This window comes from Echinops telfairi, unplaced genomic scaffold (assembly GCF_000313985.2).
Source record: "Echinops telfairi isolate 266 unplaced genomic scaffold, ASM31398v2 ScPeMD7_44;HRSCAF=162, whole genome shotgun sequence".
NCBI classification, from domain to species: domain Eukaryota; kingdom Metazoa; phylum Chordata; class Mammalia; order Afrosoricida; family Tenrecidae; genus Echinops; species Echinops telfairi.
In genome coordinates this window covers 2,975,432-2,988,412 of record NW_022103942.1, presented here as the reverse complement: position 1 = coordinate 2,988,412, position 12,981 = coordinate 2,975,432, and the positions used below count along the sequence as shown (strand labels likewise).

General features: G+C 41.7%; 1 protein-coding gene across 3 annotated transcripts in view; it reads right to left on the bottom strand.

The window, feature by feature from the left end:
* Positions 1-311: 311 nt before the first annotated feature.
* The window catches only part of PCDH19 (protocadherin 19), a 133,475-nt gene continuing 120,805 nt past the window's right edge, over positions 312-12,981 (bottom strand). For all 3 annotated transcript variants that reach the window (XM_004711192.2, XM_004711193.2, XM_004711194.2), the window contains one exon: positions 312-2,717. In XM_004711192.2, the coding sequence (XP_004711249.1) occupies positions 2,122-2,717 (596 nt within the window). In that variant the 3' untranslated portion in view covers positions 312-2,121. The remainder of the gene's footprint in view (positions 2,718-12,981) is intronic.

The following is a 12,981-nucleotide window of genomic DNA, read 5'->3' as shown; positions in this document are numbered from 1 at the left end:
AGGAATACCTAATTAAAAATCTATGACCAAAATGACATGCATTGGAAGGAAAAAGTGGGGGAAGTGTATGAGAGAATGAGATGAGTCAAAATGAGGATGGTATGCTAATCAATCCCAAATTGTGTCAGTTTCAGAGGGACATTTGCAGCCACACCAATATTTTGCATGAGGTAGTATTCAGCACTGAAGAAGAAATAAAGATGGATTTGTAGCTTCATTACTGGTTCCTTTTCAGAAATGTTCTCCCCTACCTAACCCCATTCCCACTGCCTTACCCCCACCCGCCTCCCTTACAACCATTCCTCCTCCCATTAAAAACAAAATGCTCCTAGTAATGTATAAAGCCAAGGATCTCAGGCGAAATTAACTACAAATATTTAAAAGAGATGATTTATCTACTGAAACATAAGAAAATAAATCCTCTTTTGCATTCTAGCATTCTAGTGCTCTAACCTCTAAACTTTTTTCTTCCTCTGGATACTCTTGAATTTCAAAAAAATTAAAACAAAATTGTAGCACTTGTTTCTCTAGAAACAACTCATTTTAAGACCAAGGCAAAGCAAAGGTGGCCTGTTGTTTCTTTTAAAATAATGAACTCTTAGGCTGTAAGTATACTATATTGGCTAGTGAATAGTAATAGTAAGACAGTTAATAAATGGGGGTTAAAAGAATGGTAAAATAAAAAATATAGAATGTGCTATTTGTTAATTAAAAAAAGAAAACGTATGTTCTGGCCAACAACTAAAAGCGTTAACTAGAGAGGATTTTTATTGTAATAGTTTCTTGTTCACATCTTAAATCCAAAAGTATTAGTCACAAAGAGACAAGTTCAAGTGTCCAAGTGTCTCCATTTAGAAGGCACAGTAATTGGATTAGCGATGCTGTGACCTGTCTTTCCCTAAATGTACACTTTGTACTGCTTTCTCTATCCCTATTTACAAGCTTAAGATACAGAGCAACATGGAGTTCTCAATTGCAACCCATGATGTGCTTTGCAATTTAATTCTAATCATGATTGGGAAACACTGATTCAGGAAATGTGTGTCTGAAGAGATGCTCATTTAGATCTCAAAATAGATTCAGTCATTTTGAGTTTGAGATGATTGGAGACAGGGAATTTCTAGCCTGGAAACGGATAACTTCAGGAACAACTTTCCTGTTCAGCGCCTGAAAATTAGAAAAATGGATCTCATGAAACTTTCAGCACGGTATTTCTGACAACTGCAAATTAGATAGCTGAATATCCAAAAATGACTTTCTGCAATGATCTATCACGGACCGAGGCAGAAGACTGAAAGGCAGAGAAAAATCCTTTTGCAAGGTGGTGAGCGATCATGACATGGGCTAGGCAACGGGCGCGTCCCCCATTTCCTCCAAGCACTCAATCTACATGTGTGGTGTTGCTCATTCATTTGCTGTCTCAGTTGTTCGCACTTTGTTTTTATCTGAAGTTTTATTATTTTTTTTAAGAAAAGTAAACACCAACCTTTAAAAGCCTTTTGCCATCACCACACACATAGCAATTTGCAATATCAAATACAACAATAGCACAGCTAGCAAAAGGGTTCTTAAAGCAGGGGTGGCCACGGCAAAGTAGCGGCATTGGAAAGTACTCGAGCTTCAGAAACAACCTTTTGGGGGCTCAATTTCACATCACTGAATCAATGAATAGTACACAATAAATGACCATTAATTTGTCTACACTACAAAAACAGTGGCGAGCTTACTAAAGGTGTCCAGAGCTTTTTTTCTTTTTTAATGTAATCCTCCACAAACAATGGTAATTTATATTATAATTTTGACATAGAAAAATATATAAATTCAACACTTAATACATAATACTTTTCACAACTGAATTTGTCTCTGTTTCCCCAACATCAAGGCCCCGTTAACAACTCAAGCCAAAGCTAATTTGCTCCAACTGTACACCCCTACTGCCTGTTGAAACGAGAGGGATTGTCACAGAACGACAGTCACTTATCAACAATACATTGAGGGAAAGCTCTGAAATACAGCCACTCAAGAACCAACCATTGGTGAGCAAGTAAAATCATCAGCTCCTGCTTTTTCCACTAGCCAGCTTGGTTTCTCTTCTTTGTCTTCTTCTTCTCCAAGACTGGTTTAGAGAACGATATCCTTCAGACGCTTCCCACCAGGGGACTCTTTGTCACGACCCTCCTTCAGAATGGGGTTGACCTCTTGCACGACTTTTTCGCTGTCAGCTCCACGGGGCTCAGCTTCAGAGGGACGAGAAGGGCCATTGCCATTGTTGGCGTACTGCTCCAGATCACGGGCCGGGGGAGCCAGGGCAATGGTGTAAGACACAGAAGGCTTGGTCGGCAGAGGGCTCTTCAGGTGGAGGGGGGAGGTGACAGGCCTGATTGCCTCACAGCCATTCCCCGCCTCCCGGATTGCGACATTGACCTTGGGGCTGCAGATGGTCACATCAACAGTCCGCTTGCCTTTCAGGGTGGGCCTCTCCTCAGCCGGGTGGTCGCTGACATCTTTCCCAAAGGTTGCAAAAGTCCGCTTAGTGGGTCCGCAGTCGTCATAGGCCTCAACATCCGCAGCAGTAGCTTCGATGGACAGTGCGATGATGTTCCTCACGTGCTCAGGGGACTTGGAGCGGGTGGGCATGGGGTTCCGGGGCATCCAGCACCTATCAGAGTGGCCAAGAATCCGGCATTCTTCTCTGCAATGAAATCCTTCATTCTGATCTGTTTGGAGAAAAGAAACATCAATTTCATCAGTTTTTCCCAGGAATCATTGTTACTCCCCAGTGTTCTGGTTTCTTAGGTACCCACAGGCCCTTCTGGGAAATGGCACTTTTAGATAGTGCTTTCTTGCCTTTGGGGACACGTAGATTTGTAAGAGGCTGTATAGCTCTTCCTATGGCACCCCCCCCTCTCTGACCCTTTTGTTGTTGTTGCTGTTCCCACTGCTGACAAATCTAAAAACGTAAAGAGAAACAAGTTATGATGAACATATACATCGTATATACTCGAGTATACGCCGACCTGAAAATCAGCGGAGGCACCTAATGTTACCACAAAAACTGCAGTAAAAATATGCTGAAAAACTCAGCTTATACAAGAGTATATATGGTACTAAGAACCCTTCCTTCCATCGAACTTGTAAGCTTCAACTGGCCCTGTGCATACATCTCACATATATTGGGCATCCTTTAATTACACTGAACTAGCCATCAATCCTTATCTTCCTTCTTTGCTGTTTTATTGGGATCTTATTTCTTAAAATCGTTAAATCTTTCATGTATTGCTTGAACCTTGTCATATAAGATCTCAGCATTAAGAATTTAACATTAGTCCCTGTATCAATAAGGGATAAGACTTCAATTTGGCTCTCACAAAGAATTCCTACATGACCTTCACCAAAACATGGCCCTAGAGCTAACTTGCACCTGGTCATTGGAAAACTGTTCATCTCAGTGTCTCCTATACAGCTGTAGCTTTGCAGATGCATTATCTTTCTAGATGGGCTGTCTTTTTGTTACATAGTTACATGAGGATTACTTAGTGAACTTTTTCATCACATAGCATAATGCATCAAAATATGAGCAGCTTAAAATTTATAGGAAACATTCAGACTGGATTGGGGAACAGAGGGCAAGAAGAGATTGCAATGTAAAGCTATGTATTTGCCTGCTAAGAAACACCAAAAATTAAAAAAAAGATGCCAGAATTGTGTGCTGCTACTGATTTTGCAATACAATACAGTCTGCACTTCAGGATCTTACCTGATATCAGTCTATGCATAACACTTTGTACCTGTACACTTGTATTTCTAGTTTTTTGAAGTTGTTTTAAAATATTATATATCATAGCGAAGCAAGACACCACTCTGCCTCATTAATCAAAGCCTCACTCATGGAGGGGCGTAGTGGGAGGGATCGAGAACTTATGGTTTGTTTCGATGTATATGTGATCATTTAGAGAAAAGGACTAGGAAGTAGGTAAAGGGCAAGGGCCTAGTATTCAGCACAACTTGGGAGACCGGTGGCATAGTGGATTACAAGTTGGACTGTTAACCACAGATCAGCAGTTCAAACTCATCAGAAGCTCCACGGGAGAAAAATGAATTTTCAGGTTCCCATAAAGATTTACTGCCTCTAAAACTCACGGGGGCTGTTCTACTCAGTGCATTGGAATTCACTTAATGACAGTAGGTTTGATTTTTTTGTTTGTTTGTTTTGCTTTATTTTCTCGGCATGGCCCCTGACCTCATTTAGATTCTTTGAAAATCAGGAAAGAGTGAGAGCCAATTTATCTTGAAGGTGGTCATTTTAAGTCCCTTTTGAATGCTGGGAAATGAAACACTCAGACTTCTGCAGAGTTAGAAACAAGTTTAAAAAAATAAATATCATCTCCAATGATGATGATACATGCCTTCCTTGTCAACAGGTTAATGATTCTACCAATCCAACACAGGTCTGCATCAGGGCTGCATGCCCACCTCTGGGAAATGAAGGCTTTGTCAAAGCCTTTCTCTGCCCTCCTCCTGCAGATTCACAGTACTGTTATCTGATACTCTACCAGCACTCACGACACATATGTTCTTTTCTTGAACTTCAGTTTAGCATTTTCAGCCCCAAATCTTGCTCTTGGGCAACAGAAAATATGAAGTAAGTGACAGGTTGGGAAAAACATGAGAAATATTTGCTTTGTGCCAAACCAAATATTATCAAAGAAAGGCTAGCCCATCCCCAATCAGTTTCATCCAAATTTATAGCTTGGCCCAGGAAATTCCCGAATTACATTAGTAAAACAGAACTCCTATTGGAGAGCTTCCCAGTAAGGTTTCTCTATTGTCTCTGAGGCCATCTGGTAACTTCCCAAGTAGTGGCTCTAAGAAATTAGTGTGAGTGTGAGTGTTGGGTAGAGAGGAAGGCAGTTCGGTGAGGGTACAGAATGCATTCAATAATGGACAACTATGCCTATAAATCAGTGAGGATTCCTGGGAAATCATCATAGAGTGTCAAGAAAGCTGTGCCAATCACTGTCCTTTGGGGCCTTCATCCAGCTGTGAAAAAAGAAATCTCTGCTGACTTTCAAACTGAGATAATAGACCACTTACTCATAAATCTAAAGCACAATAGCAGGGAACTGCCATGGAGTTGTACCTGTCCAATGTATTGACTCAACTTCAAGCTGTACATTCTTTTCAGGTTTGCGTAGGAAATGGCTTCCTTGATGTTTTCTTGGTTTAGTTTGGTTTTAGTTGTTGTTATTGTCGTGTGTGTGTGTGTGTGTGTGTGTGTCACCATTCAAAAGGGAAATGCTATCTGTGTCACATTAAATCCTAACTTTATATTAACCAGTTGCCATGAAGTAAATTCTGATTCATAGTGACCTTCTGGATGCCAAAGGAGATCTGTTCTCCAAAGGGTTTACAGCGGCTGATTTTGGCTTTTAGAAGCAGATCGCCAGGTTTTTCTTCCAAGGCATCCCCAGGTGGACATGGATCACCAATCTTTCCATTCGAAGCCAAGAGCATCAGCACTTTACACCACCCAACCCCCACTGCATGGTTGTAGCGTCGATTCTGACTCATAATAATCAAGTAGGGCAGAGTAAAACAGCCCCATATGACTTCAAGACTGTAATCTTTATAGAAACAGACTGCCACATCTGTCTTGCACAGAGCTGATTTGAACCCCCAACCATTCAGTGATCAGTCAAGTACTTAACTACTGCATCAGCTAGGGACCCCAAAACTAGATGCTGTAAAATCAACTCCAATGTATGGCACCCCCAAGTGTGCAAAAGTAGAACTGGTACTCCATAAGGTTTTCCCTGGCTGATTTTTTTTTTAATCGTTTTATTAGGTGTTCATACGACTCTTATCACAATCCATACATACATCAATTGTGTAAAGCACATTTGTACATTCATTGCCCTCATCATTCTCAAAACATTTCCTCTCCACTTAAGCCCCCGGCATCAGGTCCTCATTTTTTTACCCTCCCTCCCCGCTCCCCCATCCCTCATGAGCTCTTGATAATTTATAAATTATTATTTTGTCATATCTTGCCCTGTCCGACGTCTCCCTTCACCCACTTTTCTGTTGTCCTTCCCCCAGGGAGGAGGTCACATATAGATCCTTGTAATCGGTTCCCTCTTTCCTACCCACTCTCCCTCTACCCTCCCAGTATCGCCAACTCACACCACTGGTCCTAAAGGGATCATTCACCCTGGATTCCCTGTGTTTCGGGTTCCTATCTGTACCAGTGTACATTCTCTGGTCTAGCCAGATTTGCAAGGTAGAATTTGGATCATGATAGTGGCATGGGGGGGAGGGGGAGAAGAAGCATTTAGGAACTAGAGGAAAGTTGTAGTTTACATCGTTGCTACTTCACAACCTGTCTGGCTCATCTTCTCTCCGAGACCCCTCTGCAAGGGGATCTCCAGTGGCCTACAAATGGGCTTTGGGTCTCCACTTTAAGATTTTTTTGTTCTGATAATGCCTGATACTTGATCCCTTCGACACCTCGTGAGCGCACAGGCTGGTGTGCTTCTTCCATGTGGGCTTTGTTGCCCTGGCTGATTTTAAAGAAGTATTATCAATAGTCCTTTCTTCTGAGATGCCTCTGCATGGACTTGAATCACTAACCTTTTGGGCACCAGCCAAGCACTTAAACCATTTGCACTGGCCAGAGACTCCAACTCATAGCAACCCTATACAGAGTTCCCAAGGCTGTACATCTTTATGGGGGCAGATAGCTTTTGCTTTCTCCCTTGGAGTGGTTGGTGAGTTTGAACTGCCAACCTTGAAGTTAGCAATCGATTGTTTGCCTGACAGGACCAGCAGGACTCATAACATTGTATTAGATTGCCTCAAATGAATAGCATGAGGATACCTCCATTTCCAGCATCCAAGGTGAAGGAGCAGAGACCCCAGAGGCAGACAGCTCCAGGATTTTATTCATTCAAGTAAACCAGAGCATGAAACTTAGTCTACACAAAGCTTCTCTGCCAAGACAATACTTATCTGCAGCTTACCCGCTGTCTTTGTGAATAAATCATGCTCTGAGAAGAGGAAAAAGTAAATTAATTCAGGAATGCAATCAGTTTAATCCACCCACCATTCTCACTAATCTCGATAAGACTCGGGTGATCTAGGACCATGTGCAATTTTTGATGATGTCTGTGAACGTATGAGATCTACTGCTGTGACCATATGCAAGTGGGTCCTGGATGCCCAGGATCTCATTTCTTCACAGCGCCTCGTTCTGGGCTCAGATCTGATATCTCTTCTTCAACCCTTACCAAAGGTAGAGACTTGCCGTTCACCATTTTGGGGGTCAAACAACTATAAGAATATATAAATTTTTACTCGATGACATTTGTGTCAATACAATGAAAATAAAATCTAACTTAGCTTTGGAGTTTATAGCCATTTTATATATGAAAGAAAACAAGGTTAATATAGACAGACAGGAAGAATGTCTTGCCCAGCATGAATTCATAAATGTAGTGAAAGATGAATTATCTTTTGAAAATCAAAACTTCAGCCTGGCAAAGGAATTAAGTACATATTAAACGTGAAAAAGTCACAACACAAAGCCCCTTAAGAATAGCAATGACAATGAACCAGATGTAGAGAGGCCAAGAGACTCCTGTTGGAAAGGCAGAGGACTGGCAGACATCATGAATCTGCCATCGTGCGGCATTATGGCATCTGGCAATGGAGGCATGAGACCAGGGCGGAATCGTTTGTACCATCATAAATAAACTGTCAAGGCACTGGCTCGATCTTAAACAGAGGAGGGCTAACAATTCACTGAGTCCCACTAAGATTCCTCTTAGGAGCCTACTTGTGACTCTATACCTACATACATCTTTGCCTCAAAGTATTGATCTCAGCCTTTTACAATGCAAAGTGTAAGACTCTAAAATCCACACACAGTTGTGGAAATTCAAATGCATTGCCATGTACAAATGAATAAAGACAGGGGTCTTGAATCCAAATGCACATATGATTGGGGTTGACTTATGAATTTTCAAATTGGTCTGCTTCTGAAAATTTCCCTGGGATTGGATTTTTATATATACAGATCAAATAAAATGAAGGGATTGCGCACATTTGGAAGAGTGGCGCAGATCCTGATGCCCCAACCTCCTTAATTCAAGATGCATCACATAGTTTAAGACCACCCCCAACCCCACACAAAAAATAGAGAAAGATAAATCATCTTCAATTTGGGTAGTAATAAATATATTTTGGTGATAATTTGTCATTTGGCACCTTAGTGATAGAACCACGAAAACTCCGGAGGAAAGAAGTATTATCAAATAAAAGGCATCAGTATTTTGAGGTTATGGGAGGCATAAAATATAGCAAAGTCAAAATGGATAAGGAAGAAATTCAAATAGAAAAGATCCAGAATGTATTTGTGTGTGTGCACATGTGCACGTGCGCGCAGATAATAACCAAACCTTGTGCAGTAATTACGGCCTTCTTCAGAATGAGAAATTGCTAGCCCTGAAGATATGCACAAACAATGCGCTTCACTACTAGAAAAAACCTACCTATGGGCCTATTCAAAGCAAAGAGGAAAGAAAAAATGATTAAAAACACCACCTCTGGCTTTGCTAAAACTTTCAAAGTCTTAGTAGAATAGAGGAGCTTAGAGGCTCGGTTGGGTTGGTATGGATATCCAGTCACAGTGAATGCGTTCAATAATGCTGGCTGACTGCGATTCAGAGTCTGGGTGTATTAACGCAAAGATCCTAACGATCAGAGACGAAAATCCAACACTAAAAGAGGGCAGGGTAACCGCTACAAGAGCAATACGTTACTTCTTCCGAAGTGATCTGCAATCAATGAGGCAGAAAGGGAAAGTTCAAAGTGAGTTCCAGTTCCTTAGCAGTCACACAACTTCTACGGCAGATGATGTATAAATCAGAAAAGCTTCCTGGATTGTACTCACCTACATCTACTTAGTGTACTGTGCATCACCTTGACCACGAACAAGATAATCTATGAGCAACGCGCGGTCAATGTTTCCTAGATGTAAGTGGAAGATATTGTGGCAACGATTCCTAAGAATCGCTGCTAAGACCGAGTACGTGCGCCTCAGTGAGAAAATGTAACTGTTGAGAAGGGCTCCGCCCCCTTGCCCTCCCTAACTCCTCCTCATTCTGAGGCAGAAATAACTAATTGGCTGCTATATACACATCTCTATTTTGTTATTTAGAAAGAGAACCCCACTTCTCTTGCGGATGGTAATTGCCCAGCTCAAACTTGCATTTTTTTTAGCTTTCCCCGTAGCTGGAGATGAACATGTAATTAAGATTGGGCCGGCATTTTGAAGGCAGGTTGTGTTGGATGCCGCTTCATAGATCTGACTTAGCTGGGAAATCCTTTTACTCGTCTCCCTTCCTGTTTTGTCCTTTCTGGAATGGAAACAGAATGGTTGGAGCTGTAGCATCAATTTGACTTCCATGAAGCCACCGTAGGATGTAAGTTACATACTATGGGTAGCACAATAGAAAAATAAAAGGACTGTGAGTTACTGAGGAGATTTTAGAGAGACTTCATCAGGCCCAAATTTCTTTTATATAAGAGGAAAATAAACATCTTTTCTGTTTAAGTCATTGATTTCTTTTCTTTGCTGGGGCTGGAGACATGTGTGTGTGTGTGTGTGTGTGTGTGTGTGTGTGTGTCTGTGTGTGTGCGCCAGTTTTATGTTACCAGCAATTGAATGCAATTCATAACTGAAGTCTCACCTTAAATTTCATTTCCTCAGAGAGCCTTTCCCCCTTCCGTTTGACTAAGCTAGGTCTCATAGCACCTCTCTTTTATAGCACTTATCACACTTATAACTACTTGTTATACTCCTTGCTAGCTTGAAAGCTCTGGATAAACACAGATGATCTCTACTCTGTTCACTCACATACCCAGAGAACAAAGCAAAGGATCTAGCACAGAGCAGGCAACCAACAGCTTCATTTCACTGAAAACAAAAGACGGCAGAAAGAGAGGTCACAAGATAACAAAGTGCCTTGGTCACCACACAAGATACGGTGCCACTAGTACAGATCCAAAAATGGACATGATGATTTTATCTTCTAGATAATAGTTTGGTAGAGGCATTGAAATAAATGTAGAATTTCATGAGAAACATCATCACCATGGTCACCCCGTCATTTCCTTCACACTATATGTCGGTCTTAAAGAGACCTATTAGGCACTGATGTCCAGTTGAACGTACATTTGCCATGTACTTGTGAGCTTTCTATGCCAGCAATAGTCAATGGGGTCCATCTGTGGTCAGCAGTTCAAACCCATTCTGCAGGAGAGAGATGAGGCTACCCTGCTTGATCCACCGTAAGGAGGCCGCAGTCAAGGAATCCAAGGATGTATGGCATTGAGCAAATCTGCTGCACATAGATCTCTTTTAAAGTGTTGAACTGCAAGGATCTCACTCACGTGCCTGACCCAAGCCACGGTATTTTCGACCACCTCAGATGTAGGAGAAATTTGGACAGTGAATGAGGAAGACCACAGAAGAATCAATGCACTTGAATTACGGTGTCAAAGAAGAATATTCAAAGCATCATCAACTGCCAGAAGAACAAATTCAAGGAAGATGTATAGTCAAAATGCTCCTTTGAAGTATGGCCAGAATTCTCCTTAAAAGCAAGGCTGACAAGACTTGGTCTCATGTACTGTGGACATGTTATCAGGAGAGACTCATCTCTGGAAAAAGGACAGCATGCATGGTAACATAGAGGGTCAGCGAGAAGGAAGACTCGCAAGGAGCTAGATTTACATAGTAGCTGAAATAATGGGCACAAACATAACAACAATTGTGAGAATGGCACAGGATCAGGCAGTGGTGTTTTGTTGTACACACAGTCACTACAAGTCAGAACCAACTCTGCAACCTCACACACCTCACAACAATAACAACAACATCCTGCTACCTTCAAGATGGAAGCCCCAGGTCGGGTCCCTATGAAATCAGCTCCATGGCAGTGAGCTTGGGTGGGGGATTTATACTGTGATCAAGGGAGCCCTGGTGGTGCCCTACTGAAAAACTCATCTGCTGAACAAAAGGCCGGTGCCTCCACAAAGCAAGGTACAGCAGTGTGCTTCGGCACAGATTTCCACCTCAGTAACCAACGTGGAAGTTCCACTATCTCCTGGAGGTTTGCAGTGAGTCAGAATAAAGTAAATGGCAATGTTTTCGGGATTTGTTGTTCTCTATCTAAAACAGACTTCTAGTCACCGGGTAGCACAAGCAGTTAAGTACTAGACTACTAGCTGCAAGGTTCATGGGTCCAACCCAAGCAGAGGCATCTCAGAGGACATGTCTTGAAAACCCTATGGTGCAGTACCTCCATATATAGCAACTAACAATAAACAACAATCTGTAATAAGGAGGTACCTGAGATGATACAAATCACTCGTGCTTGGCTGTCAATGTAAAGGATGGCAGTTCAAGTCCACCCAATTGTATTCTGCGAGGAAGACTGGCAATCTGCAATCCATAAAGATTACAGCAAAGAAAATCCAATGGAGCAGTTCCATACTGTGACACATGGGTTTATCATGAGTGGAAATCAACTTGGTAACAATGGTGTGTGTGTGTGTGTGTGTGTGTGTGTGTGTGTGTGTGTGTGTGTGAAGAGAGAGAGCTAAAGCGAGAGAGAGCGAGCGAGTGAGAGAGAGAGATGGAGGTATGTATGTATAGTTTAAGTTAGCAAGACAATTAAGCAAGTGTCTAGCCTGTGACGTGACCACGTTGTTCAAATATCACATTTGTTTTCTGGCATCAAGTAAAAGTGCTACGAATTCCTGGAAAACTATCAGCCAAAAATGGGGCCCTTGCTTACCCTTTGGACCCAATACAGATGCTAACTTTGACACAGGCAAATAAAATACACGTGACAAAATGAATGTTCCAGGCAAATATGCTGTGTTTTTGAAGGAAAAAATGGTCTAGGAAAGACCTTTTAATAGTATTTCAAGGTCTACAAATAGTCAAGAGGAAGAACACCCGTTCTATCTCCGTAATCTGAGAAAGTAACCAGCAAGGAACGCAAAGGCATGGGAACGGAGAGGAAAACAGGAAAGGAGAAGGAAGGGAGACAAAGAACAAAAAGTACTCCCTAGGCTTCAGACATTCCATCCTGGTGAGGGTCCCATTGACTTCTTAAGGACTCGCCTTCTTTCTGGGTATTTAGATACCATTGGAAAATATCTGCTGAGCCTCTAGCAAAAATCCAATGAGGGCTTAGGACTTTGCAAAATGAAAACACCAGCTGTAACGATAGAGGAGTTTACACTCACTTCCTAAAGGACCCAAAGTTTTGGCAAAAAAAAGGATGGCGTTCCATCTGCAAAACATTCATGGGAATATCAGTGAAAGCTGAGAGATTTTAAGAGACTTGTGAACCAATGACACCAAGCTGTCCTGTAGCTGTTCTAATGTGACAAGAAGCAAATCACAAACTCCAGTACAAACAGCTACTTGTCTCCTTCTCACTCCCTTTTTCTCTCCTTTTTTCCCCAGCATTCTCCTCGATTTCAGCTCCTCCCTAGCAGCTTCTTCTTTTTCCCCCCTGTTTCCTACCCTCTGGCTTGTTAGCACCTCTTCCTACTATGGCCTGACAGACAGTAAACAGAAGGGGTAGGATGCAGAACTGTGACTAGCATTCAAAACACCTATGTGCTATCATTTTACAGATAACAAAGAAGCACTAGACAAAGATCAGGCCTTATAAAATGGAGAGAAAGTCCATTGTTTTGAGGGGTGGATTTTTGCTTTTCATTTATCTGAGTATAGTAGGCATTAATGCCTCTGGTTTTAGAGATAAATATTACCATCATAAAAAAACAACAATAAACACATGCTTTGGTAGCCCACTTGCATATTTGTTACATGTTTTCCTGTTTTTCAATATATGAAGCCCAAGATCGATGAAACTAGAGAGATAGCAAGTAGAATAAGGG